This window comes from Bombus vosnesenskii, unplaced genomic scaffold (assembly GCF_011952255.1).
Source record: "Bombus vosnesenskii isolate JDL3184/JDL3185 unplaced genomic scaffold, Bvos_JDL3184-5_v1.1 scf7180000013319, whole genome shotgun sequence".
NCBI classification, from domain to species: domain Eukaryota; kingdom Metazoa; phylum Arthropoda; class Insecta; order Hymenoptera; family Apidae; genus Bombus; species Bombus vosnesenskii.
The window spans coordinates 313,334-341,167 of NW_022882964.1; the positions used below are offsets into that span (position 1 = coordinate 313,334).

Here is a 27,834-nt window from a genome sequence, read left to right on the forward strand (position 1 = left end):
AGTTTCACTCTTTAAATATTATAAATAATACTACATTTTGGATATGCTTATATTTTTGAATATTATGTTCATTCTTTATATTTTTGTATATTTAAATTTTCTATAAATGTATAAACACCTTCAGTAAAGACTCTAAGTTTAGAGAAGTGACACTAATCATCTATGATGATATCAATAAATGCTTACACAATTCTTTTGGATAACACAATAAAAAATAATAAACAAATAAAACAAACTAGGTTTGACAATCAAACATGTGAAATTTTATAAGTAAATTTTACAAATTTGTGTAAAAGGAAATCCATAATCTAAAATTCCCAATTTATCAATTCACTAATATCGTTAGTTTGTAAATTATTGCGCGATTTTGACAACAAATATTTGAATGAACAATTTCTATTTAAATATTAACTGTTAATATATATTTATTCGAAATATAACCATATTCATAAGAATATTTCGAAATAAGAAACACGAAAAATACCAAACCGGTTATTCTAATCGGTTGATCTATAATAAATACAATGATCAAAAAGAAATGTCTAACTCCTTTTACGATTGTTTTCGAAATTAAGCTCCATCACTATACTGATACAAAATAAATATAAGAATATGTCTTGATAAAATTGATTTAGAATATATGATTAGAATATATAATTTTGTGTCACTCGTTTTGATTTATCGTATCAATTAAAACTAAGCGTTGGTCAATAAACACAGTTAGTACATTTTTTCAAGCTTTACTTTCCTTCCATAAATGTATATATAAACATACAGTATTCAACAAAAGTATTGGCACAGATTAGGTTTTCCTAAAATTAATAAAATTCTTTACCAAAATCTCTTGTAAAATATAATTCTAATCTAGATGTTAAGTATATTGTAATTCGTTATTGGTAAGTATCTGGTAAGTATAATGAAAATTAATAATAAAAATACACTATAGACTGTTTTTAACGAAACATAAGATTTTAATTACTATAAAATCGATACAAAAATTAATTTTATACCGATCTAGGAATTAAAATACCGTCAAAAATATAATAGCTTCGGAAATTTTGATTTCTTATACTATAGGTTAGTTCTAAATAAGGATTAAAATTGATATTTTCGATATTTACTTATGATATATTTAATCTTTAAATTCGAAAGTTATATTACAGAAAGAAGTTAAATAAAAAATTATGAATTTTTATAAATTTATAAAAAAAAATGTCCTATACCTATATTTTGTATATATCTATCTAGCGTATTATAGTTAGAAACATCTGATATTTTCTAAACATTTATGAGAAATTTGCAAAAATATATGAAATATTCAAAGTATAGTACTCGCATTAGTATAATATTTAACAGGTAAAAGAATCTCTACGTAGATTTTATATTTTTAACTATGTTTATAAAAATATAAAATTACATAAACATCTTGATGGTTAAAAATGAATATTAAACTTAAACTTGAAATATTCCAAATAATGGAAAAAATATACAGGTATCTAATCCGAAATAAAAGGTGTAGTATTGCGCTGTAGTTACAGATTAATTAGGAGTGCGATAAATTTTAAAATTGTACCCCTGTAAAACCCAAAATATGCAACTTATTATCTTCAATTAAGATGTTTTATTGATCTTGTCTGTATACAATGGATTGATATGTCGACTTTCGTCTCAACTTTTCAATCTACAGAACGGTGAAAGACCGGGAAGACGCGGTGGTCAATAAAAAAACAAATGAACCAGGTTATGTTTTCTCTTCCCTTTGCCATTTTGGTTTCACCACGATCGCGAGTCATTTCTAAGGTCGCCGCTGGCATAGCTTAAAACAAGTCGCGTTAAGATTGGTCAAGGTACGACATCGCTCTAGAGTTGATTGCTACCTCGACCGTAACCCCACTACTCTTGCCTCCCTACCCTCGAGATTTCTATTTGGTCCATAGCCCCACCAACCATCGCCCGACCTCTTGTACCTTCGACGCGACGTCTCGGAACTGGAATCCTTGTCGATCTCGCCGCGACCCCGACACTGCGTATGTTTAAGCCACGTAAGTCGTGTTGACCCACGTGCCTCCACAGGATCGTACATTGCACTAATGGCACCTTATGCTCTTAATTTGATATGTTATTGTTATACGTATCGTGAAAATAATTATTTATTTTTTTCTATCAAAAAAACCTTTTATCAAAGAATGAAGAGAAATAAAAATATATGTTTTTTTAACTTTTCTAGTCACAGGTTATAAACTACCGATTTTAATTAATTCTCCTCTGCGGCATTAATAGATATGATGATAAAAGAAATTAAATATTCTAAATAAATTTTATGTTTTATCAATCACTTTAGGTAGAATGAATTTTGAATAGTTCCATATTAGGGATTTCTGGTATTATTATTGAAATTTTACAAAATCGCAAGTTACTAGTTATCAGTACCAATAAATCTTTTTTATAACAACAATAAATCTGGCGTAAAAGAAGTTAGATTTCCAATTAAATTTTTCATATTACTGGTAATTTGATTATACTATGTGACATAAAACTGCAGAGTTACAAATATATATATATATATATATCTATAACTACTAACTTGTCTATTTACTAATATTATTAGCTAATAGATTAGCAGTCATCATAGCTAGCAGAACAGTAAAAGGATCCATGCAATCGTTTATCAGGTTTACGTTTCATAATAATGTCTAATTGGTAATTATGCAATTTAGTGATTTTTCTCAATTGAGATTATTTAACTCGAGTTGCATAACTGGAATAATATTATTTATCTTTTGCTACTCTGCAAGCTTCTTATTAAAAAATATTCTTTATTCAAAATTTTACAAGACTCAAATTACGAATTGCTAATTCTAATCTATTTTCTTCTATGACAGTAAGTTTGGTGATAAGAAAATTGTATAATTTGTCAATTATTTTTGGCAAAATTACAAAATTGTAAAAGAGAAGCCTATAACTTAGAAATTATAATTTAATTACATATTGATCGCTAGATTATTATCATTAAATTACCATCGATTAGTAAATTATTGTTCAAAATATAATGCAGTTGCAAATGACAATTAAGATTTGAAACGATAATTTTGTTTACATTCACGTGTTACAAAGTGTTGACATATTTTAAATACGCATTAAAAGTATCGTTAATTAATGTATTATATAATACATATGTACTTCGCATTCTATTGTTATCTCTTTTTGTAATAGAGATATGAATGCGCAATAACGATTCCGAGTCCGAATGTAAGTAAAATAATTGAATGCGGTTTGACGTAATTCAAACCCGGAAACATGTTTCGAAAGTGCTCCTTATAGTACAATAAAAATGATCAAAGCACGCGATAAAATTAATTTAAAAAAAGTTGTGATAAGAACTTGATGTAGTAGTACTTTTTCTAATGTAGTAAACTCCTGAGTATATTTATTTTATGTATACTTCTATTTTAATGTTCAATTTTGAAAGCATAATAATGTGGCGGCGATAAATTCAGGTTTGAAGAAATATACGTCTATCTATACGCCTATCTATTTATTATCTGACTTATTACCTGAATCAACGAATATGTATCGATGAAGGACCACTATCATAACGTTCTAGTTACAAATACTTTTGAAAATTTATATACAATTTAATATAATTTATAAGTCTCAATTTATCCAATATATGTATGCATAAGTTATTTCAATAATATTAAATATTACATGTAAAATGAATAAAATATTAACAATATTGAAAAAATACTATGTATTGTAATATTATGAATATTACAATGTAAAGAAATATAAAAAAGGTATTAAAATATATCAAAACTGCAAAATGATATTAAAAAATCAATAAATTGTACTAGAATCGTTATATCATCTTCGATATAACATAACATATAAAATATCAAGGATATTAAGAAACATATTTTGCTTTGAATTATACTAAGATAATCAGCATATGCACATGTACTTGTAAACCCCAATTTATCTACTTTATACATTATTCTAACGAGATATTTAAAAAATATGAAACTACATTAAAGATATTAAAAATATTGTAAGATACAAAAATATTTTAGAAATATTAAGTAGTATTAAAAAATGAATAAACTTATGATGTTCTATTTTGAATTATACCAGCAAAATTAATTAGATATCTTCGAAACCAAACTGGATTCAAATAGAATTGAAAAAAGTTTTCCTTGATCTTCATTTTCATTTTCAGGTTATTTATGAACTGACAGAAATAACGAAGAAAGGAATTAAAGTATTCAAAAACATTCGATGAAATTTTAATATTGTTAGATACGGTGTTGTTGCTACCGTCACTGCTATCGTCTACACACTACACACCGCCAGCACAGTCTCTCAGGGGCACCACTACACAAAAAGCGAGGAGTACCAGTGTAGCCCCGTCGTTCTTGCCACCGCACGCGGCGTCCAATGCCCCGTCCGGAGGTAGCAGCCGTGGTTTCCACTCGGCACACGTGCACCGCGCGCAGTGGGTCATTGCTCTCCTGTGTTCGAAAGTAATATCGTTACAGCGCACGGCACTTGTCCCAGGCATGATCACCACGAAATGCAACTAATTTGCTCATTTATAATTAATTACGTACTAATATATACCTATAATGAACTCGCTAGATTCTTCAACTTTTTTTTAATTTCTTGTCTAACGTAACCAATTTCTTCAATTCCATAGGTTTGTTTAGTAATTATGTTAAATTTTAATATGTACAAATTTGTAAGTATCTTAGGTAAAATGTTTGTCGAATTTTATTGTGATAAAATAAAAGATAAAATTTTCGTGTATCGTGACAAAAAGAGAACTAATGATACATACCAAGGAAACAATAATGACAGATAAGGCAAGGATAGTCAACTAGTGACGAAAACTGAAAGAAAGAAAGAGAAAGTAATACACGCGCCGATCATGAATTCACCAACACATTTGCGTCGACCGGATTTAACCTCTGGCAGCTTCCTGTACCGGCTGTTAAATATCATGCAGACTGCCTTTTCCTCGTCATTAATGAACACTCCTTTTCGATGTGCTAATGTTTTTGCATTTACAGGTGTATATGAATACCTGATAACTAATGCTTTTAACTTTTATAAAAATATTTTACTTTTTGTATTTTTCAAAATACATACATGTAAACATTGGGAATTAAAGATCTTATTTCTTTCAATTTAATGTTTATGACTATATATAATATATATACAAATTATAACATGTATGTAGTATTTCATACATGTATTTACAAAAGTTGTTATTTTTAAAATAACATAATAAATATAACAGTGTTGTATTTTAATACCGTTTATTTACTAATTTTTGCATTTTTTACTCAAAAATTTGCTAAATAGAAATAACTGTTTATCTATATAATACTACATGCACATACACTATATGCCCAATATAAATAATTTTCGAACACGAAAGTCGAGTGAACCGACTTAGATTCGACGTAAGTGATATAAATCCCGAGCCGAATACATATTTTGATTATTCTAGCGATGGTAACAAATCTGTGATTAATCAACCTTATCATAACGTACGGTGGCGTCACATATGCGTGTGTAGAATACGCGTCTCATACACTCTCTATAGACTGAAGATATCTATGTCTCCGTCTGTCGACGGTCTTTGTCATGCTTATATCGCGGGGTCGGCCGAAACCACGACTACTGCCTCCACGTGCTGCGAAAAGCACTTACTCGCCCTAAATTGTAGGTCGCCGCCGTTGTTGCAGTAGTGGGGGCAACCAGAGTGGAGGGGCAGGGTCGAGCACGGCACTTCGGTCATGATCGATGATTTCCGTCGCCGTTCGGTATGGCCAGGCGGTAAACATTACACAGTACGATTGGCCGTGTCCTGAGGGTCCTTTGGTTTCGTTTTCGAGTTTGAGTTTTTCGTCGGCATTCAGTTGGTGAGAAGTGACAAACAAACGTGATATGCGTTAAAGAGAACATCCGTAATTCGTTTCTGTTCTGATTTCTCGCGTTATTTCGTTTATTCGTTGTTCTCCAGAGGATGATGAGCTGGAACGTGGGATTTCTTGGCCGTGGAAGGGTTTAACGAAAACCTCACAGGTGGGAGATTTTGACATTTCTGCGTCATATATTCCACGAGAAACAATAAATTTATAATAGAGACTTTTGATACTGTGGATTTTTAAAGACTATTGAAAACGATAGTTAAACGTAGTTTTGCTTACATTCCTTTCAATTAGCTAAATTAACATACGTACTGGAATTTTATTATATAAAAAATTGTAAAATCAATGACAATTTAAAAGAAATGATAATTTGAATCTGTACTCGATTTTTTTATGGACAGCCAATGTTAAGATGTAATACAAAATTAAGTATTTTTTTTTTTTTTAATTTTCGAAAAACATCATTATTAAGAAAGTGGAGGAAAGAGCGAGAAATTGCTGACTCTGAAATCGATAGTTTTCTCCTTGGCCGCGAACTTCGGTCGCGCTAGTGGCGCTATTTTTCGTGATCAATCGCATTTTCCGTATCCTGGAAGTGTTGCGAAATTGATAAAAAGGATAGGAGATTGAGGTGGGGGGAGGGGATATCTTTGTGATAAAAAGAAAGAAAAATCGCGATAGATTCGCTTAGGAGAGGCGATATGTAGCTGCGGTTCGTGATGTAACTCAACGTCCTTACTGCGCGGCGAGTTGCACGAGGTCGGTGATCGCTATAAAAAAATGCGGCGAATACACGTGGAGGCAGTGGTAGGCGGTTTCTACCGCGGCGCGGTATTGCACCACCGCCGACCGCGACGACTGCCTCACTGAGAGCCGCGCGTGCAGGTTTAACCCAGCCTTAACCTATTCTGAACCGACGACCTCGTACGAATGTGCGAACAATGTCGGGTTTCTTCAATAAGCTTTCCTATTAAATTAGAAATTTAGATGTCAAGCGTTTCCATTACGTCTTGCTATTTAAATAGCCTTCAAGGAATATACTAAATTAATTTTACTCGAAAGATTAATATGTATGTATATTTATTAAGATCAGTGGAGCTATTGCTGTTTTACTACGTATCTCTGATGGCATTAATTAAAATTTAAAATGGTCTTGTTACACGATTTCATAAAAAATTTATCGAAATTTGTTTGAGATAAGATTATTATTATTATGTCTTAAGAAATTGATTGAGAAATACTTAATTAATAAATGGTAAATAAATCTTTGGTTGTAAAAATACTAATAAATGTTCTTAATTTTATTGATATAGTACGTAACAGATTAAAATGATAACTTTTATTTCAGGCTATTGTGTAATGGAAATTTCTTTACTTTCATATATATAAATTTCTGTAGAACGAAATTGATAATGTGTATTCTAATTAGCAAACTCTCTATTTCATATTTGTTAACAATTATTACTAAAAAGATAAAAATAATCTTACAAATTACTTTTTATACAATAATACAAAATGAAAGAAAAAATATAGCTTCTTAAAACATAAAGTCAACAGTAATGGTGTATTATATAGTAAATAAATTAGTAGGAAAATATCTTTGGTAAGTGGTTAAGATGATCATGGTCTTTTTCTAAATAAACGGAATGAAAAGGTAGTGAGCGTGACAGGTTCGGTGCGTCGATAATACGTTCGGGTCCATCATAGGCCCGGTAAAATCGGGGACGGGCTAAAATTGCAGGATGCGTGCGCGTATTTGATGCGTGAGCGTGCGTGTACCCACGGGGCGGCGCGTCGCACGATTCGTGGGCGTTTTTTTAGGATTTGAAAAGAGTCAAATGGTGGGGAACGGAGCCGTATTACCCCAGTGTTTCGAAGCAGCGCGTAATCAAAGCGTTTAGACACAGTTGCGTTCACACGTAGGACGACGCAACGTCATACTGTTTCCTTCTTATCTATCGCATGTCGATCTACCTCACAAGAATAGTCTTCCACTGTACAAATAAATGCTTTATTGTTATTGTTATTATTCTACAGGTAAATCGACTTGATGACGTTTTTGTATTTATATTTATATTTTTTTAGTTTAGATAGATAGAGTTTGATGATCAAAATTATAACTTCTGTACTATAAAAATATCGCATTTTCTTTTTCTTTTTTTCTTCCTTTTAAATCAATTTTGATGATTATAATTGATTATATATAAGATTTATTCTTTTTTTTGTATTATAAAATTTTTCTGGACAGATATATTTAAAGACAGTACCTGTTATATATTGTGTTGATTAATTGTAACTTTGAGCGATGCTTTTTAAAACATTTTTTATAGAAAATAGATTCGTTACCGTTTTTATAATTTACTTCGTAAAATTTGTAATTTGTAAAAAATATATGTGCACTGAATTATTGAAGAACATTGTGAAATGCTTTTAATGTTATGTACATTGTTGCAGCATGCCATTTGTTTTCATGACAGAGTCACGTAAATAAATTCCATTGTAATACTGAAATCCAAATATAATACTTACACTTGTCTTTAAAATGATATCATTTTTCGATTTCATTACTTCAATTCAATTTATCCAGATATAAAAAGTGAAATAAGTATTTACGAAGGCTCGCTACAAATATGTTAATTTATTTAATAAATGCCTTTAATTTATTTATTAATAGCATTTTCAAATAATAAATTTTTCACCTGATTTTTAAAACAGTGTTTTTCAACTGCGAATTACTTGTAGTGATTCCATATTTTATGGTAAATTTAATAACTTTAAAAAATCCTATTCAATAAAAATCAGCCATCGTTTTCTTCTATTACTTTCAGATTGATACGTTCGTAGCGAAGAATGGTGAGTTACTATCAAGCGAAACAGATGACAAATTCGACGAGTATGTCGGTCAACAACGAGATATCAACCGTGGAGCCAGTAAACCCGGTGAAAAGTCTCGTATGTAGTCCGGATTTGAGCGTGTTCACACCAGCGTGCAGTGGCGAGACTCTATCGGCAAACGTCGAGGAGAAGACGTACCAGTGTTTGCTGTGTCAAAAGGTTTTTAATCAGAAGAGTTTGTATCAGAGCCACCTCCGTTCGCACGGTAAAGAAGGCGAAGATCCTTACCGATGCAATATTTGCGGGAAAACTTTTGCGGTACCTGCGCGATTGACTAGACATTATCGTACGCATACTGGTGAAAAACCGTACAGATGCGAATTTTGTGGTAAATCGTTTTCCGTAAAAGAGAATTTAAGCGTGCATCGTCGTATACATACGAAAGAAAAGCCTTATAAGTGTGGTGTGTGCGAACGTGCATTTGAACATAGTGGTAAGCTGCATCGACATATGCGAATTCACACCGGCGAACGGCCACACAAGTGTACAGTCTGCTCGAAAACGTTCATTCAAAGCGGACAGTTGGTAATACACATGCGCACGCATACCGGGGAAAAACCATACGTTTGCAAGTCCTGTGGCAAGGGATTTACATGCTCTAAGCAACTGAAGGTACATACCCGCACGCACACCGGGGAGAAACCTTACACTTGCGACATCTGTGGTAAAGCCTTTGGTTACAACCATGTCCTCAAATTGCATCAGGTTTGTTCACTTCTGATAATATACTATGCATAGATGAAGTTTTGTATATATAAAATCTCCATAATTTATTCACTGATATTACTTTATATTAACACTTATATTTAGCTATAATTAATATAACTTATATTCTAACCATTTGTTGCTTTAAACAAAGATTACATAATAATATTATATTATTTTATAATAACGTCAATATAAAGTAAACTCAGTTTCATAAGGATAAGTCCAAGATTTAATGTATTATAATTACATATATAATTATATATACCTATACGCATATACATGATTTCTTAAACATTATCATCAGGTATATGTAAAATTTAATTAAGGCCTTCCAAATTTTACATACACCTGATAATAAAGTTTAAAATTTAATGGTTAAAATTTAATTAATGCCTTTCAAATTTTAATTCAAATTAATGTTACGTTATAAAATGTAAATTATAATGATTTTGTAATTGTTTTGTATTGTTTCCATTAGAGACTTAAACTCATATAATAAACTATTATAAATGTATTAGGTTGCCCACTATGGTGAAAAAGTTTATAAGTGCACACTATGTCATGAGACGTTTGGTTCAAAGAAGACAATGGAGTTACACATTAAAACACATTCAGACTCATCGGTCACTGGTTCTCCTCGGGACTCACCAATTGAGCCAGAGATTGAGATCTCGCAGGCAAATAGTGTAGGCACTGCTAGTGACAAGGAGAACTGCAAGACTGAAGAGCCAATTGATGATGCTGCTGCTTATGACGACACTCCACGAGAATTTCCTTATTACATGTATTCCAGAGAGCAGTATTCACAACCGCTTCTGATGCCTAGTGAAGATAGAGCTTTTCAAACGACGTCTGTAGTCCCTGTAGAACAGTCTCACTTGTTTCTGTATCCTGAGGTTTCTCCAACATACACTGGTCTTGGAATTCAAAGCAACGAATTTGTCAGTGACTGCTCGTCTCTTCTCAATTTACCAGGGAACGACGCTCGTAGAAGAGTAGAGGCTGCACTAGAAGCAGTCGAAGAAGAAAGACAGAGGGAGTATGGCATCAGGATTGAAAGAGAACCGATTTTAACTCCTCCAAGTAGCAATCCCGTAAGTCCTGTTCCTTCGCCGGATCCTCTCGATTTGGCAATTCCAGTACGAGAAACGTTAATTCTCCCACCAAGAAAACGGTGTAAAATGATCCTGGAGTCAATGGAAAGTGAGAGAAATGGTCTTATCGCCTCTCAAAGACAGAACTCTGTTATCCAGTTTGCAAAAGCATCATAGTGCAAGATGTGGAAGGAATTGATTCTGAACCAGTGATAATTTCATAGACGGTGAGACATAATCTAAGTTTTGTGAGGAGGTATAAAGAACTAGATAATAGAGGTGTGCGGTTATGCCTATGTTCAGCAACGGAACAAACCTCTTGATAAATGAAATCGGACGGCTTCTTGGCACACTCGTTTTGCCCGAATGTTTCGGGATAAGCATGAACTGACAGTATTGCTTTGCATCGGTTCGACAGAAGATCGACTCAAAAGCCCGATAGATCCAGCTATGTATTAAGAGGAGATTGATAAACATGTTTTTTGTATGCTAATTTAAAACTGTAAAGCATTTGGTTTTTTCATATAGAGTTTGTAGCAAACAGCGTGCTTTTAGTCGTTTATACTTGTTTTATTTTAACCTTATACTTTATTTTTTATGTAAAGTCATTGAAATATTTTGTAATTAACTTAAAATCATTGTTAAAGTAAAAAGAATCTTTCTTCCAAATTTTCCAAATATAATATTTATTCATTTAAGATTTATCATCACCGTTTCTTTCCATTTCCTTTTAATACGTAGTTGAATGTATCGGGCTCTGAAACCAATCCTGTCCGACTTTTGCCTAGCCGATCAAAAGCGATACTGCCCGTTCATGCTTATTCCGAAACATTTCGGAATCCGAGCAAAACGGGTGTAGTGAGTCCCGCTCGAAATTCTTTTTTTGTTGGTCCGTTTTAAAGTTCGGAACATGTTCGAGACGATCCGCACATCTCTACGAGATATACATTCAGAGTAGTAATGGGCTGAAAAAATTCAGATAACTAATGTTACAAATTACCGAAGAACTTGTTGAGCTTTTAATTGTCTTAACAAACTTTGAATTTTGGAGTATAACGATTAAAATATGACTAATAGAAATAATTTTAATGCACTGATAAAATATTTCAATACTGTTACAACAAATTCAAAGATTTTAAGACTTTTAAATCTTACATTATATTGAAATAAGATAGACATTTAAGAGAAAGATGAAAAAATGCCCATTGCTAACTGATTAAAGAACTTTGTGCTGCGGGAATGATAGAGTTATCTTGCAGTGGAATTTCACTGCGGTATTATACGATCTGAGTTAATTGTTTTTATACCGAGTATTTTCTGAATATTTTGGGGTTTTCTTCAAACATTCAAATACTTTTTCAAAACGAAGTACAAAGAATAAGAAATTGATGGAAATAATTTTTCTAATAGAGTCGTATTTAATTTTTGCGACTGACAAGAAACATTTAATTAGTAATCGAACTGACAATAACTTTTCTTACATTTTGAACTGTGAAAGTTTGAAGAAAGTCGAAAATTATATCGGAAAATATACTTTACAAGCCTTAAATGAACCAATAGAAAAACGTCCAGTAATTTTACCACTTGAAAAAGTAATTCTGAAAACTTTGCAGTCTAATAAGAGTATGATACAGTGGCCTCATTACATTCGCAGATTCAACTGGTTCCGAGAACTGTTTACACGTGCCTCAGGGTAAACATCGTAACACACTTAGAGCTCGCCAGCAGATCATCTATTACTTATAAACTGCCAAAGGATATAAAGGAAATGCTAGCTCTTTTCGTACTATCGCAAGCTATTTGGAACATTTTTCACAAGAATAATATCAGAAAAGGATTCCCATTCAGAACTGCATTAGCTGAACATTATGAATCTAAAAATTGTATAACTTACAATGTTAAATGATTTTATTTTATTTTATTTTTAAAAACGCCGGAATTCTGCGTTATAAAGAATGAGATCGTTCGTTCTACTTTCTTCAATATAATATGCGTAGCTGGCGTGCTCAGTGTAATTTTTCGTATTTCACGTTATATAATATATATAGATATGTGTGTGTGCGTGTGCATATATGTATGTACATCATTGAATTGTAACGAATTAGTGTAAAAGTAATGAAGATCGTGCAGGTCACCGTGGCAGAACTAGCATCATCGTTATAGAGGGCTTAGAACGATCGTAATCGGGAGAATTTTTAGATTTTATTTTAACTTTTGTTGTACAAAAAAAAAGTACAAAAATATTTGACACAAAGAGTATAAATAATACGATTAACCTATTATAATATTTCTAAAAGTCAACCAATTCAAATTCTGAACAAATGAATTCAAATAAATTATTTAATCTTTTTGATATTGATAAATTATAATTTAAAATTTTATCCAGATTTTAAAAATTTGAGATAAACAATCGAACGTATCGACTATTTGCGAAGCCTACGCCACTGTTACCAAAAATGAATCGTTTTCTTCCTCCAAGTAATTTATTCCTTTTTTCTGGAGGTTAAATTAAAATGTTATGCGTGTTTGCTATATTATAAGGTTTTCTATATCCAACGTTTACGCGAAGATCAAAGATTTAAATTTCTTGCCAAAACTAACAAGACTGATACCAGTCTAAAGAAAAATTTTCTTTGCATAAACAAATTTCCAACTACGTATTAATACGATGCGATAAAAGTGATATTAAAATATGTTATTGCTCAATTTCGTCATCATTAGTCTCGTAATGTTTGTTTAAACAAACTGTTTAAATCATCCTTATTAATGATTTATCACTGCATTGAAAGCGAACAGGAAATACATTGAAGGCACTGTACAAATTCAATTTACATACTTTCATAAATGATTACTTTTAATTCCAAAATGCGCTTCCAGATGGCGCTAGTTTGCTGTCACAAATTGGTAACAATATTTAATCCTGTAATAATTGGTATATTAATATCTTGCAGTTTATTCTTTTCTTTATTTCTTAACAAATGTATACAAATGATGAATTGCTTTAAATTCCTTTGTAATCCATTTGCAGTTACTGGTCTGTTTTACAAATTTATTGAAATTTCAATGTATTTATATTATCAGTATCTTTGGTGTATTAATTTTTCAATATTGACTATATTAAGGCCTCTGTCGATACAGTAGTTTCTGTACAGCAGCTGTCCGTGAAAAAAATAGATTCAATTTAGAACAAAACACTTTACTTGTGTTTCTATATATCTATTATGATAGAAGAAAGCATAACAAAAGGTTCAACTATCTGTTTCGTTAAACCATCAGGATCCGCAAATATGATTGTAGAAGCACACTAATTTCAAGTACAAAAGCATTGAGTCAAATTCAAGATTCAACAATCTTATAAAAAAAAAGAAAAAAAAAGAATTAATATTATATATGTATATTTAATTCCCAATGAGTAGTATTGACTACCTTAAGAGGCTTAGTTTTAATGAAACAGATCTTACTGGAATATAACTGATCAAAGTTCTCACTGTGAGAGTGGAGCTGGTAAGGAAGAAAGTACCAAACTCATTATTAAAAACTTCATTATGCCAGAGTATCGAGAGGAGCTATGCTCACTGCCAGTACAAGTATGTCTGTGTATACAACACATACGAGTTTAATATTAAATACTAAATTGTATCGTCACAATTTACAATTTGAAGCCATTTGTATTTACATTTGGCATCGCTCCAGTATGGCATACGGAATGTTTTATAAATTGTGAAATAATTTAATGGTAGATTTCGCGAAATGCATCAAATAAGCGACAGCGTAATAATGTTAATAATATTAAATAAATTTAACAAAAAAATAAATTACACACGAAGTTTGAATCTGTATTTATAGCCGAATTTGATATTATCATTTTTATTGTAACATTCTGAAGTTCGCTTCAAAAATATTATAGTTCATAAAATTTTATTATGGTCTTATTATAAAAAGCGTTTTAACATTATTAAAATTAAATGTACTTTGCGTTTAAATCTACCACTAATTATCGATCTGTGGTTTATAAAACAGCTTGAGTATACACTGAGCCATGTTTATATTAATAAGTAATGTAATATTTATATAGGAGCTCATGTATATTACACCTTTTCCTTTTCTTCTTCTTTTTTTTTTTTTTTTTTTACGAGAATGATTCGACACGTGGCCTATTCCTATTTTTTAAGACGTTGAAACTTTTTGTTGTGTGCGAATTATATTCTCATTTATTATATAAATCACGCATGACATGAATTTTATGTGCAATTGTATATTTAAGTTTTCTGGGGCGATTCGATTAGCGCTTCCCTTTCTTCATTGTTTTATTAACTCTCAGTAAACATGTTTTTAACTAAGAAAATACTCGAGTGTATTGTTAGAAATTTTAATGATTGTTATTATTGTTGATTTCGAAGCGCTTGAAATTAGCTTACCATAAAAATTCGTTTTTCATTAAGTCATCGAGCATAGGCCACGTGAGAGTATATGGAGAAAGAAAATGGATGCGAATTGTTAAGTATTACGATAATGATAAGAAATAGATTGAAATGTGCAGAGACAGCTCTAGTATAATATTATGATTATCTGTTATTACTTATTATTTTTAAGATATACAAATACATGCCAAATGGGATGTGTTTTATCCCATTATCTCGAGCGTGTGGAACTGATTACACATAAAGAAAAAGAAAGAAAAGAGTTTTGTAGAGATTCATTTATACAAGATACTTTCAATAAGAACAGAAGAGTACATTTGTATAAGAGTCCAAAAGGAACGAATGTATTTTTTCGTTTCTCGCGCCCTCATTGATCGATCAATAAAGTAGAAAACGTATAATAATAAAATATCAGTGTTCATTACGAATTAACAAAGATAGAAACAATGACAGAGAGATCAGCGCGCGTGAAACTGAAAAATAAATATCCTTTCAAAAATTACTCGCTGCAGTAATTTTAATTGCAATTAATTTTAAGTCGAGGCATCATCCTTCGTTATTTTTTGCATCGACAAGAATTTCCAGAGGTCAGAAATTTTCCGATAATTGATAGGCACTAATAATTGTATTTTCTTGTTTTACTCCGCCAAAGTGCGTACGAATAATTTCATAGTCAGCCTTCGACAGGAAATATATTTATTTATTTAATATATGTAGCTATATCTATATATTATTTATATATGTATTTTTTTTGCCGTATGTCGGAACAAACTTTCGTGTATTCACTGCATTAAAATATATTCTATCGTAAATGTTGTTTTTGGAATTTTACGTTTAATTTTAAATAATAAGCTTACACAAAACATGGTTTTATCATGTGTACACCTCATGAATCTATTCGCCAATGTTTTGGTACTTTTACTACAAACACAATACATATATCTTTACCTCGATTTGAATTTGACCCGCCAGGCATTTGGAAAGTAACGTTTTACATTTCTCGTTATATTTCGCAGACAATACAGTATAACTATATTAAAGTTAGAATTATGCAGTTTTTAACGAGACACGTGATGCTTTTGCTAATGTCTTTATAATTATCAATTAAAGTAATTGATCTTGGTTGCATTTCTAAAATTCTTGTTTTCAATAATCCAATAAAAAAAGAAGGGATTAATATTTGATAATTCCACTTGTACATATATTCGTATGTTTACTTTCTTTGTGCAACATTAAATTACAGAATAAACGCTAATTTAGCGTCAACTGCCTGCCATTAATTAGTATATACAAATATATATATATATGCATTATACATACGTATGTACAATTTGTCTGGTTTATTGAACTCATAACGTTCGAATGCCAAAAAATATGAATGATATGAAAAATGTTTCAGGTAAAAATTATATGATATCGAGGGAGACATAGTATGTCTTTTGCCTATTTGACCTTGCGATGATATCGAAACGTCCTATGAAGATCGTAATAAAATTTTTAAATGGGAACCTACTTTTTTATAACGTATTCTTGTAGCTGTCATTTAGATGTTCCCGAGACACTACACTACTAACTAGTGTCTTTCGCATTATGCGAATTGCCGTAGTAAATACAGTATATACTGGGTGTCTCGTTTTAATCGTTTGTCGTGATTATCTCTTAAACTGTTTGTTATTCCAAACTATTTTTATGCTTCAGGCGTGATTTATTTTGTTTCAAGAGATATTTTAAGGCGAATTCATTAATCTAGAATATATGGATTTTTATGATTATCTGGTGGTACCCTATGAAATTTTGTAAGAGATAAAATTTATTTTAAAAAAACCACTATATCTACGATAATATGAATTACCATAAGAATTTTCCAAGAAATTAATTATATTATAAATATCAATAATAAATAATAACACAAAAAATTGAAAAATTAAATTGAGACACCCTATATATGAGATGTTCCATAAATTTTATTATATGTACAGATTTAGTAAATTTATTGAATAAGTATGCATTATATATTGATACGTTAGATATATCGAGTTGTATGATTTTTTTATTATACCTTTTATACATATATATACATACATATACATATATACATACAACAAATTTTATAAATATTCGCCCTTTTAAAATATTTCTTGACAGGAAATATAGTTGCTTGTAGCCTTGTGTATTTATTTAATGTTACATTAAACAGGCATCATTAACGTTCAATTAAATTAATTGATTAACAGCAAAAATATTAAATTAGTAAATTAGTTGGCACTAAGTGTTACAAGCTTCTTAATGTATTAATATAATTAATCTATATATTTTCGTTATTGAATTATACAAATACATTTTCAAAACTATTTTTGGTTTATTTATTAAGAGATTATTACGATGTAGTATATCTTGCATATAAAAATACATATAAAATTTATATTGTTTCACTTTGGAGGAATACGACCGGTGAACACTGCTTTCATCCCTTAAAGTGACATAGTTTAAATTTAACTCTAGTTCCTTGGATCTTTCGAGCCACAAACTACTCAATTGTTTGAGGCTGCTGAAAACGATTCACGCTACTAGATTTTTTCGAGCTGTTCGGTTCTTTCAGGTATCTATTCAAATCGAATCGGTAACCGATTCAATCTCGGCTCGGCTTGACTTTCGAGCAGTTCGAATATTCGTGCACTACTTTAGAAACTAACTACTAAGTAATACTCCTTGTTCAACCTAGTCTGATCGATTTTAAGTTGTCTTGATCAATCTTCACTCGATAATGAATTTTGCAGTGGATGCGATCTATCCCCAGATCTTGGATTAAAATTTTCAAAAATAATAGTTTTTGGAATCCCAAAGTATTCTATCGCTCGCACATACAATACAAACGACAATTTTTATTAATTGCAATTCGCATACGTACCACATTCTAGAGTATTCTAAAATTCTATCCAAGTACTCTATCACTTTCTAATTTTCCACTGAAGTCTAAATAGCTCTTTAATCTGTGTATTACTCATACACATAGATTCATTGCTATAAAGTCTCGCAGTAAGAAGATGAAAAAGAAATATAGATAGGAAATTATGTGAAGGAACAGAAGGGTGTTTGGAACATTTATTATATAGCTGTAGGGAAATCGATAGGGAAATTTGGAAAGAGATTAGATTAGGAAGTATATTATACAGCTCAGGAGATGTTAAGGGAATAAAATGAATAAGAGAAATAGAAAGACTGAGAAAACAAGTAGATAACAGATAGATAAAACTCGAGTCAGGAAGGACTACACGTTGGAATGTAACAAAGTGCAATATAATGCAATAGAGAAATCTCTACAACAAGGATAAAAACCAAAGGAAATGAAACGATCCCTAAATACAGTGAAGTAAGAGTTAGCAGTAAAAATAGTATTAATTAGCAATAAGAATAACCAAACCAAAAAATCTAGAACGGATCGTAGGTTGGAGAAATGTGATATGAATGAGATAAGGAGTAATGTAGCCAAGCCTATTTCAAGGCCGATTAATAGGTCTACGTAACCCTCGGCTGGTGGACGCTTCTTGCATTGTATGCAAGGTCTAATCTATATTTAGTCAATGCTCATACATACGTATGTATGTACAGAGAATTTTGAATCGTATCTAGAATATTCGTATTTACCTCTATCTGTCTCAATCGAATATAGTATATGTTTATTGTTATTTATTGTAGTCTTTACAAAACTTATTTGAAAGATATAGACAAGAAATCAAATACTCTGAATACCTATAAAATTTTGACTTTCGCCATTCTTCCTATATATATTCGTAACTATAATAATTACTAGATACGAAACTAAATGTAAATTACTGCTCACTACAATTTGCTTAAATCCTATTTCCACATAACGTAAACGCTGCACTGGAGAAAGCGGATTTACGAACGATATCCTAGTCAACTTACGTGGCGATAAAGTTTTTAAACGAATATACCGAATGTGCCGGCGTTCCGGTTTCACAGGTCTATCTGTTACGATGTGAAACGTTCGTGTTCAATGGAGTAAGGTGGTACGACCGATTGTTAGAGGCGTCATTGGAAACGTCGTTTTAATTGTAGTACGGTATTTATGTGTCAATAAAATTCTGAAAAAACGATACATACTTGGTAAACTTCTAGCCAGCGAACGAAACACATTTATAGAGTAAGTGACTTCTCTGAATCTTCAGATTGTGCAACATCCGCGCGTTTCTCGGGTAACCACAAATTAGATTTTGATGCTCTTCCAATAGTTTTGAATAAATATTTATCGAAAGCTGTTATCTGAGTCAATTCTTTTTGTTTACGTAATACATAGGGCTAGTAGTTATTTATTATGAACACTAATTTCTTCTGACTGCGTGGTTTTAAGTATTTGTCATTATGTACCAATAGTTTATTCAAACATTAATAAAATTCTTTGATTAATCATTCGGTTGTTATATACTATATGATTTAATGCTTTGTTTTAACATTTTGGTTTTCTTAATTTCAGATATTGTGCATGTTTCTCTCTAAAATTACTTTTCTGTGAATATTAATAAACTTGGTTACGTTAGAAAACAAGTAGTTGTGAAATAAAAATATTATTGAATATTATAGTTTTTATTTTATATAATCTTACTGGAAGTAGATTGTTATTTTATGCTTTATCTGTTTTATTATTTGAAGTTTTAGTGTTTTAATATATATTGTTTTTATTTTATATTTTTACATTACGTATGTAAATATTGAAGTAAAAATATAATTATCAGATAGTAGAAATATATCTGAAAAAAGAATTATTCAATGGTGAAACAAACATCGATTACTAAAAGATATAATTAATTTACTTTTAGTGCATGAATAGAATATCCAGATGCGATCTTAGTATGAAACAAACATTTTCATTGAATGTCAATGTATGTCAAAATTTTTTATATATTAAAGTACTTTAGAAAAGTCTTTATATGTTCAAAATGTAGGGTAGATATAATAAATTTACTACATTTGATTATATAGTTGCCTTGGAAAGTAAGTTAATGCTGCTGCTAAAAGTATAAATGTAAGACCATTGACTTACTTTCAGAGACGACTATGTAATATTAACATAAACATGTCATACACAATATCTAGAATACATTTAATTATTGTTTATAAATTGAAAAGTATATTGACATTGAAAAATGAAAAAAGCGTATTATGAATAAATTCTGAATACATAATAGGTTTTAGAAAATAATTTAAAATATATTTTTTATGAGTTAGAAATATTTATTTATTAATAATATAGAAATTCATATTGTGTGTGTCAAAAATTTTATCATTGTTATGCTATTTTATCATTGTTCTATTAAATTTTTATGTAGTTTCTAAAATTCTAGATGAGCATTCTCAACATAAATAACATTTTATTTGTAATAAATATATTTTAACATTAAACATTACTGTACTGATATATCAATTATAGATGCACATCTGTAACATACAATTCTAAACTAGAGTTTTTAAGAATTTTGTTTTTCATATTTTAGATATGAGACGCAAAAGTGAAAGAAACAAAGCAAAAGCAGGGTCTCCAGAGAAAGAGGTTGAACGAGTAACACGAAAATCAACTCGAAAATGTGCGAAACAAGCATCTTCAACATCCTTAGAGCAAGAGAATGTTGAGGAAACAACAAAAAGTTTGAGCAATAAAATCACGGAAAAGAAGTCAGCACATATACAGAAAAAGGAAATGGAACAATTAGAAGAACAAAATGAAAAAGTTTTGTCTATTGAAGCAGATGTTAAGATCAAATCGCAAGAAGATGAAGAAGACAACAATTGTGGATCAATCTGGAAAGTGTCAAGATCCGATGCATCACCTGGCGAGATACAGAGATTAAAATTATGTAGACAGCATAACACAACAGAAGGGTTATCTGATACTTCTTTAAATAGGAAAAAATCGAACAAGTGGCAGGAAAGTGGTGAGGGAGTTGCAGAGGAGGTTGACTCGGCAGACAAGCAACTGGTTTCTTCTACAAGAGTACCCAGTAGCACTGAACAGCCGAACGATCCCTCCTCTTCATACCCAGGTCAGGACTCTAACGAAGAGGTAAGTGATAGCAAGGAGATCCTGCCTGAAACCACTTCAGCCAACTTGTCTGACGATAAACCAAACATAGATCAGCAAGGTGAATCAAATGAGGCAAATTACTCCAACGAAAACGCTGATAGTAAACCCATTAAGTCGACTAGTACAACTATATTGGCTCCTAGTTCAAATGGTAATCATTCATCCGAGGAGACAAACATTATGCCCAAGGAAGAAAAATTTGTGGAAGATACTAGTGAAAAGACAGTGGAAGCATTTAATAAAGAAACTAGTGTTGAAAACACTCAAAGAGATTCAAGCAGTGACGAGGAAGAAGATAAAAAGGAAAAAGTTCGTGAGCTAAATTCATCATCCGAATCAAATGATGAAATTCATACTAAAAGTAATAGAACTGGTGGCAGGATACAAAGTGCCAGTCGCAGAAAACATCGAACTAAATATCGAGATTCATCTAATTCTGATACACCAGATTCTGAGGATGAACCTTCTATTAAAAGAGATCTTGAAATTGATGTATGTATGCAAGAAGAGAAAATAAGTACAGAGGATTCCCACGAACAGAAAGATCATACTGAGTCACCAAAAGCAAGGAATAATTTTTTATTAAATAACATGGAAATGGAAACAGAACATTGTGAAGCAAATAAACAAAAGTTAGACAATCTAGTTGATAAATCAGAATATACTGCATCAGTAACAACTCAGTTGGTGACTTACAAACCCGTGAAAGTAAATTTAAAAAGATCATTGTAAGTATAAATTAGCGAGTCGTCCAAATTCTTATCATTAATATCTTGCTATATCGTTTTATAAATTTTGTTTCAGTTCTTCGAGAATGTTAACAGAAAAGAATGATATTAAAAAAGAAGATACTGATGCAAATGCAAATAATGAAGCAAGTGCTCCAAATAAGGTTCATTGTTATACTTTCTTTCTAAATAAATGAATCATTTATCAAATAATTGTAATGTAGCTTAGTCATAACCAGTATATATCAAATATTTATGGTATTATAATAGTTATTATATAAGATCATTAAATATCACAATTATATGTTTTTTACAGGAAAATCACGACAACACCGAACCAGATTCCAAATGTGTTCCGAGAAAGCGTCGATGGGGTACTGCATTATCTACTGACACCGCACCTTCGTTTTCAATTTCTACGGATTCACTTAAAGTAATATTTCTATTTTTAACGTCTAACATTTTGTAAATTTTAGAAAGAAACATCTATGATGTTTTATGATCTTAAAAATAAATAAAAAGAATACAATTAAATGTAAATATTTGCATATGTAATATTAATATCATAGTATAAATATTAATATTAATGTCATACATTATACTTGTAAAGTTTTCTAAATTTGTGTGTACTCATACACATTTGTATTTGTGTAATAGGCGTTGGTGCCAGGAGCAAGACCATTGTCGATAAATGAGGTTCGTCTTTCAAAAGATGACGATGAAGACAGAGATCGTTATCGAGTTAGCGAAAAGTGGCACAATTCTAATGACGGAATAAACGATAATAAGTCCGGTGATGAAAACATCATGCAAAAGAATGGTGCAACAAAAAAGGGAGACCCAAAGATAGATAATCATATAGGTATGTGAACACTTTCAAAGGGTCTTATGTGAGTTATTTTAATTTCTATAAACATGGTATCATTTATATCAAAATAAAAAAAATAAGTGAATATTTCCTAAAATCACACCATTTAAATGTATGAGATTTAAAATAACTATTTAAAAAAATATTTAATATATTGATTTAAATGCAGTAAGGAATATATTAAAAAATATTCTTGATCCTTAACTATCACTATTATAAAAATTAATCTAATATATATATATATATATTTGTTTGTTAAAATTTTTTTGTTTGAAGATATTTGGATAGAGATTTTAAAATTTGTTGTACTAATGAAATAGAAGTTTACTTCTCTGAGAAACAATAGGTTTGTAATTAAGAGCTATATTTGTAATTGGAGGTATAATTGTAAGAATATGTTTGTGAACGATCAATCTTTTTTGTTTTTTTTCCTTTTTTTTAAGTAGAATGTGACGAATATGAAATATTTTATGTATTTATTAGTTAAATTGTGGTTTGTAGCAGCAAGGCGTAAGATATCGATCGTTAAAGAAGTGCCACATGTCAAATCTCCAAGTCCACCTGCTACGAAGCCCACAAATATCCTTCTGATCAAAAACTTGGTTCGTCCGTTTACTTTGAATCAAATTAAAGAACTTCTGTCGCGTACTGGCACAATTGTCGAAAATGGATTTTGGATGGATCGAATTAAATCCAAGTGTTTTGTAGAGGTATGTCAAAATAATTTTTAAAAATGCTCATTTAATTTTGATATGTATCAGTCCTCTGATTTATGCAAAGTGTTTGTTCCATGTACGTCTTTTTTACGTAAATCATGCGTAATTAATTTAATCATAAAGATCTCTTAAATGAAGGCTGCAAATGTGAAAAGAATACTATAGAGAAAAGTCAATATAAGTTATAAAAATATTTATTCCACATAGATGGAAAAAGGGAAGTTATAAAATTCTATATAAAACAAAATAAATATTATTCGCTGTAGCTGCTGATATCATACTTTAAAATAAACAACTTTTTCTTTTTAATTAACTTAAAGTTATTATCTTCATCTCTTGAGTTATTTTCTGCTTCAGTTTCATTATTAATGTTTCGATCCTTTGGCATCCGAGTTTTGAAAATCTCTAGATAAGCACTCATTCTTTTCCTTTGTTGACAACACAGTAAATTTAATAAAGATTATAGAAGAATATATTTTCTACGTAAATTGACGGACGGGTGCAATACTGTAATATTATTTTGAATTACTAGAAGATATATTCTACATATTATACTAAGATAGTAAAAAATAAATAATATTAAATTAAAAATGATTAGTAATGTAAAGATTGTTTTTTATATTGTGTAATATCTGTTATCTTTTAAATATTTTTATATAAGTAACGAATATAATAGAAAAAGACAAACGAAAAATTATTAATATATTAATATAAAAACGTTCATTATTTGATATTTGGAGATTCATTTTCTTTTATCAATATTAAAATGCTGTCATATAAACATATAGAGTTTATAATGACAATAATCTTTAATAAAGGCTTTTGTATATATTTTATTGCATTGATTTGTTATTTCATATCGCAATATTATTAAATTTATTTATTTATATTATTTACATTATGTTAAGGTATCTTCTTTTTATGTTCTTTCTATTTTCTTCTTTTCTTTTTATTGTTCTTTTTATATTTCAATATTGATAACTTTTGAATTTATTGTAAACACAGTGTCGTAGATGATAGTATTAATTGAATTGTTTTAGTATGCTAACGAAGACCAGGCATTTGAGACGAGGCAAGCGTTACATGGTATATCCTGGCCAGTTTCAAACCCAAAGAGGCTTCATGTTGAATATGCAACCAAAGATGACATGGAATTAGCACGCGAATTGTCAAAGGATCAGTCCATCCCAAGAAAAACTGAACCTCTCGTACCGTCTGATTCATGGCAGCAGGATTGGAATCGCGAAGAAAGAACGAATACAAAGGTATATCAATTTTATCATATTTTACAATTCGTACACAGAAAGAGCTTTAAGGAAAAGTATAAAATGTGATAAATAATGATAAAGAATGTGTATTATAAAATTTACTATTATTTGTAACTATGTTCACTTTCTTTTATAAAATAAAATTTAGATTAATTTAGATTTATTTAGAGCAGAATTATGACAATGTTTATAATATCTGAGATAGTTCAGAACACCAGAATAGCATTTAAGGGCTAAATAAAAATGAATAGATTATGAATTATTAAATAAAAGATTGCAGTTATGCGATAACTAAAGAAGAGTTTTGTAAACAATAGGTGATGGTAGTTCGAGAATGGGATCTTGGTAAAGAAGATGGACAACAGCATATAAAAGAAAAAGAACGTGAAAAGAAAGAACATGATAAAAAAAGACGACAGAGGAGTCGGAGTCCAGCAGTGGAAGCACACCTTCCAGCTCCAGCTCGTAAATTTAAAAAGAAAGAGGATGAGCCACCACCGGCTAAGCTTCTAGATGATCTCTTTAGAAAAACGAAAGCAACGCCATGCATATACTGGTTACCACTCACAAATGAACAGGTACATTATAGATAAAGTACAATCTAAGTACTTATATTTTATAACAAAACTAAATACTACATTTATAAATATGATACTTATAAAGTAGAAAAACAAATGATGATTTTTTAAATTGTATTCATTTATATAAAGTAATTTAATACAATATTTAAAATATACGGAATGAAGTTCTCATTCTAGTATCTAACCTCGATTTAGCCTCATTTCTTCATAAAACTATGAATTTGCATGTGTGATCTAATTATTACTACTCATAGGGATAATCATAGATATGTTTTAATTACAGATAGTCGTAAAAGAAGAAATGAGAAGGCAACACATGGCAGAACATGCACGCAGATTAGAAGAGATGAGACGCGCTGAAAGAAACAACAGGGACGGTCGTCGCCGTCGCAGCCCAAGAAAATAGTTCTCTGATCGACCACTTTCTATAAACGTACCTTTCCCTCTCTGATGCAAAAGTTCCAATTTTGATCAGTTATATTTTTAAGATGTTATAGATCACGAAAAGACGAACGAATTTTTCCTTTTTACATTAGAGAGAGACTTGCCGAAGATGCTTTTTAAATTTTCCTTTATCAATTGTTCCACAATTAGCAGCCCGTTTTTATGATTAATGATTTAACAATGTCATGTTAGAATTTGTGTTTTTTGTTCTTCCACACTTTTTTCTTTTTTTTTTTAAATTTAGAAAACTTCTGTTTCACGTGAGAACGTAATTTGTATTATTCCTTTTCTCTTGTTCTGATACCAATCTCGCGTATTTATTTCTCTGTTTGATTTCAATTTGTTCAATCGTTAATTTTCATTCATTGGTCAGAAACTGTACAAATTTGTTGCATGATCAAGAAACGTCCCGATCTCCGATCCATTCTCCCCGAAATTTCAGCATTAAACCATACTTCTTACAGGTCGACATTAACTATCCAACAGAGCGCTGTAACTGTAGAACGAACGGTAGTGTTTGCATCGTCTAGGAGTGATACATCACGTTCTACGATACGTCGTAGTGCGATATCGCAAAACGTGCCCTGGGGAATCGAAGGATAATCAAACGAAAAAACTATCTACATAGAGAAAAAACGCTCGGAACGAATTTAGCATTCGTGATCGTTGAAAAACGCTATTTGTTTTCTCACGAGAAAATAAAAAACGAAACGAAACAAAAAAAATTAATGCTGAGGCGAGATGCTGAAAGCAGCAGCGAACAAAAAAGTCCAAAATAAGGATGCTGAGAGACTGTGATTCATTAATATGAAGTCGTCCTAAAGCGTCAATGGGAGTGTTTTTCTCTCCTCTGAATCTATCTCTCTTTTCGTCTCTGTCGGTAGAATAGCCTGACTTCCTTGAATTTTGACATGTACTGCCACATAGATAGTGGTAGTAAAATGTAAAGTTTTGGTGTTTCTCGTTTTCGCGCAATGAATTTGCACAGCCAGAAACACGTTTGTATATAAAGCATAATTCAATACGCCGTGATATGACATGTAAAATTATGAATAAATGTAAAACATTGTAGGTTATATACGAAAAGTATATCTACCGCTTACTTTGTACAATGTCATACCATATTTAGAAGATTTGTTATTCACCCTTGAAATAAGATCGAAAGATTTACGAAGAAGAAGCGAAAGAAAAAAAATACATACATTTTAGAACGAAAAATGAATTGTTCGTTATATTTATTTCATCGTTATAATATATATTTTTTGTCTGATTCGAACAAAAAATGTAATTGAAAAGGAAACCAACGAGGAAAAACAATATTATTAATAAAAAATAACTCGAACATGGCGATAAATGTTTGAAATGTTTGCAACAGGGAAAACAAATGTTTACGTAAACTTATTCGATCTTTATTTATATTAAAATCGTTAACGCTAACGTTGTAATTGCTTCAATTTACAAAAATCGTGAATTACAGAATGTGCATGTCAGCTATTAATTAAAATATTTCACAATCACAAATACTATGAATAGAAAGAATAAAAGAAAACTGAAATTTCAAGTTTGGTGTGTAACTTAACTACTAATTTATACACTGTATATCTTTCCTCCAATTAAACTAATTTTAATGATGTGTTGCGTCCAAAAATATTTTTTTACACATTAAGGAAAAGAACGTAGTTATGCAATAATGTATATTCTTAAATATCCTTATTCTTTTTAAATTATCATGTGAAAAAAATCAGAAATTGAAACAATTATGAGAAACTAACATTATATTTGTCTTGATTATGATTTGAAATTAATTCTTAGATCTCTTTCTAAATTTTTTTATAAAATTGTGGATGGAAATTTAATATGTAGTTATTTATAATTTTAAAAGTATTTATTATCATAAATGTCTCTTCTGAATCAACTTTCCAAGAACCAAAAGAAGGAAACTTTCTTTTTATATATATTTTGTTCCTTTTTTATATAATATTTGAATTATCTAAAACGGAACAACATTATAATAAAGAACTATAATCAAAACGTTTGATAGAATAGTTATATGAATCCGGCTAGAATCGATATTTTCA

At 30.5% G+C, this 27,834-nt stretch overlaps 2 protein-coding genes across 6 annotated transcripts; both read left to right on the forward strand.

The window, feature by feature from the left end:
• The first annotated feature begins 5,854 nt into the window (after positions 1–5,854).
• Positions 5,855–15,863, forward strand: LOC117235768 (Krueppel homolog 1-like). 3 transcript variants are annotated; one of them, XR_004493729.1, is made up of 4 exons: positions 5,855–6,087; positions 8,762–9,533; positions 10,055–10,857; positions 12,285–14,008. XR_004493729.1 is itself a non-coding variant. In XM_033498095.1 (3 exons), the coding sequence occupies exons 2-3, from the start codon at positions 8,784–8,786 to the stop codon at positions 10,805–10,807; spliced, it is 1,503 nt and encodes a 500-aa protein (XP_033353986.1). In that variant the 5' UTR covers positions 5,855–6,087; positions 8,762–8,783; the 3' UTR covers positions 10,808–14,008. The 3 variants fall into 3 exon arrangements, 2 of the variants coding, with proteins under 2 accessions (XP_033353986.1, XP_033353987.1); XM_033498095.1 differs by having other exon boundaries at positions 10,055–14,008; XM_033498096.1 differs by lacking the exon at positions 5,855–6,087 and adding an exon at positions 7,502–7,970 and having other exon boundaries at positions 10,055–15,863.
• A 3,130-nt stretch (positions 15,864–18,993) lies between these two features.
• LOC117235766 (apoptotic chromatin condensation inducer in the nucleus) lies at positions 18,994–27,387 on the forward strand. Of its 3 annotated transcripts, XM_033498091.1 has the most exons (10): positions 18,994–19,216; positions 20,565–21,879; positions 21,956–22,043; positions 22,196–22,312; positions 22,537–22,741; positions 23,249–23,457; positions 24,504–24,728; positions 25,049–25,309; positions 25,596–25,745; positions 26,221–27,387. In XM_033498091.1, the coding sequence occupies exons 2-9, from the start codon at positions 20,567–20,569 to the stop codon at positions 25,716–25,718; spliced, it is 2,541 nt and encodes an 846-aa protein (XP_033353982.1). In that variant the 5' UTR covers positions 18,994–19,216; positions 20,565–20,566; the 3' UTR covers positions 25,719–25,745; positions 26,221–27,387. The 3 variants fall into 3 exon arrangements, with proteins under 3 accessions (XP_033353982.1, XP_033353981.1, XP_033353983.1); XM_033498090.1 differs by having other exon boundaries at positions 25,596–27,079; XM_033498092.1 differs by having other exon boundaries at positions 23,252–23,457; positions 25,596–27,079.
• The last annotated feature ends 447 nt before the right edge of the window (positions 27,388–27,834 follow it).

Excerpts from the sequence above, each read along its gene's own strand:
- LOC117235766 (XM_033498091.1), top strand. The coding sequence starts at position 20,567 with ATGAGACGCAAAAGTGAAAGAAACAAAGCAAAAGCAGGGTCTCCAGAG. Across the intron at positions 23,458-24,503 it reads AATCCAAGTGTTTTGTAGAG|TATGCTAACGAAGACCAGGC; the intron begins GTATGTCAAAAT and ends GAATTGTTTTAG. Across the intron at positions 25,310-25,595 it reads TACCACTCACAAATGAACAG|ATAGTCGTAAAAGAAGAAAT; the intron begins GTACATTATAGA and ends TTTTAATTACAG.
- LOC117235768 (XM_033498095.1), top strand. The coding sequence starts at position 8,784 with ATGGTGAGTTACTATCAAGCGAAACAGATGACAAATTCGACGAGTATG. Across the intron at positions 9,534-10,054 it reads ATGTCCTCAAATTGCATCAG|GTTGCCCACTATGGTGAAAA; the intron begins GTTTGTTCACTT and ends TAAATGTATTAG.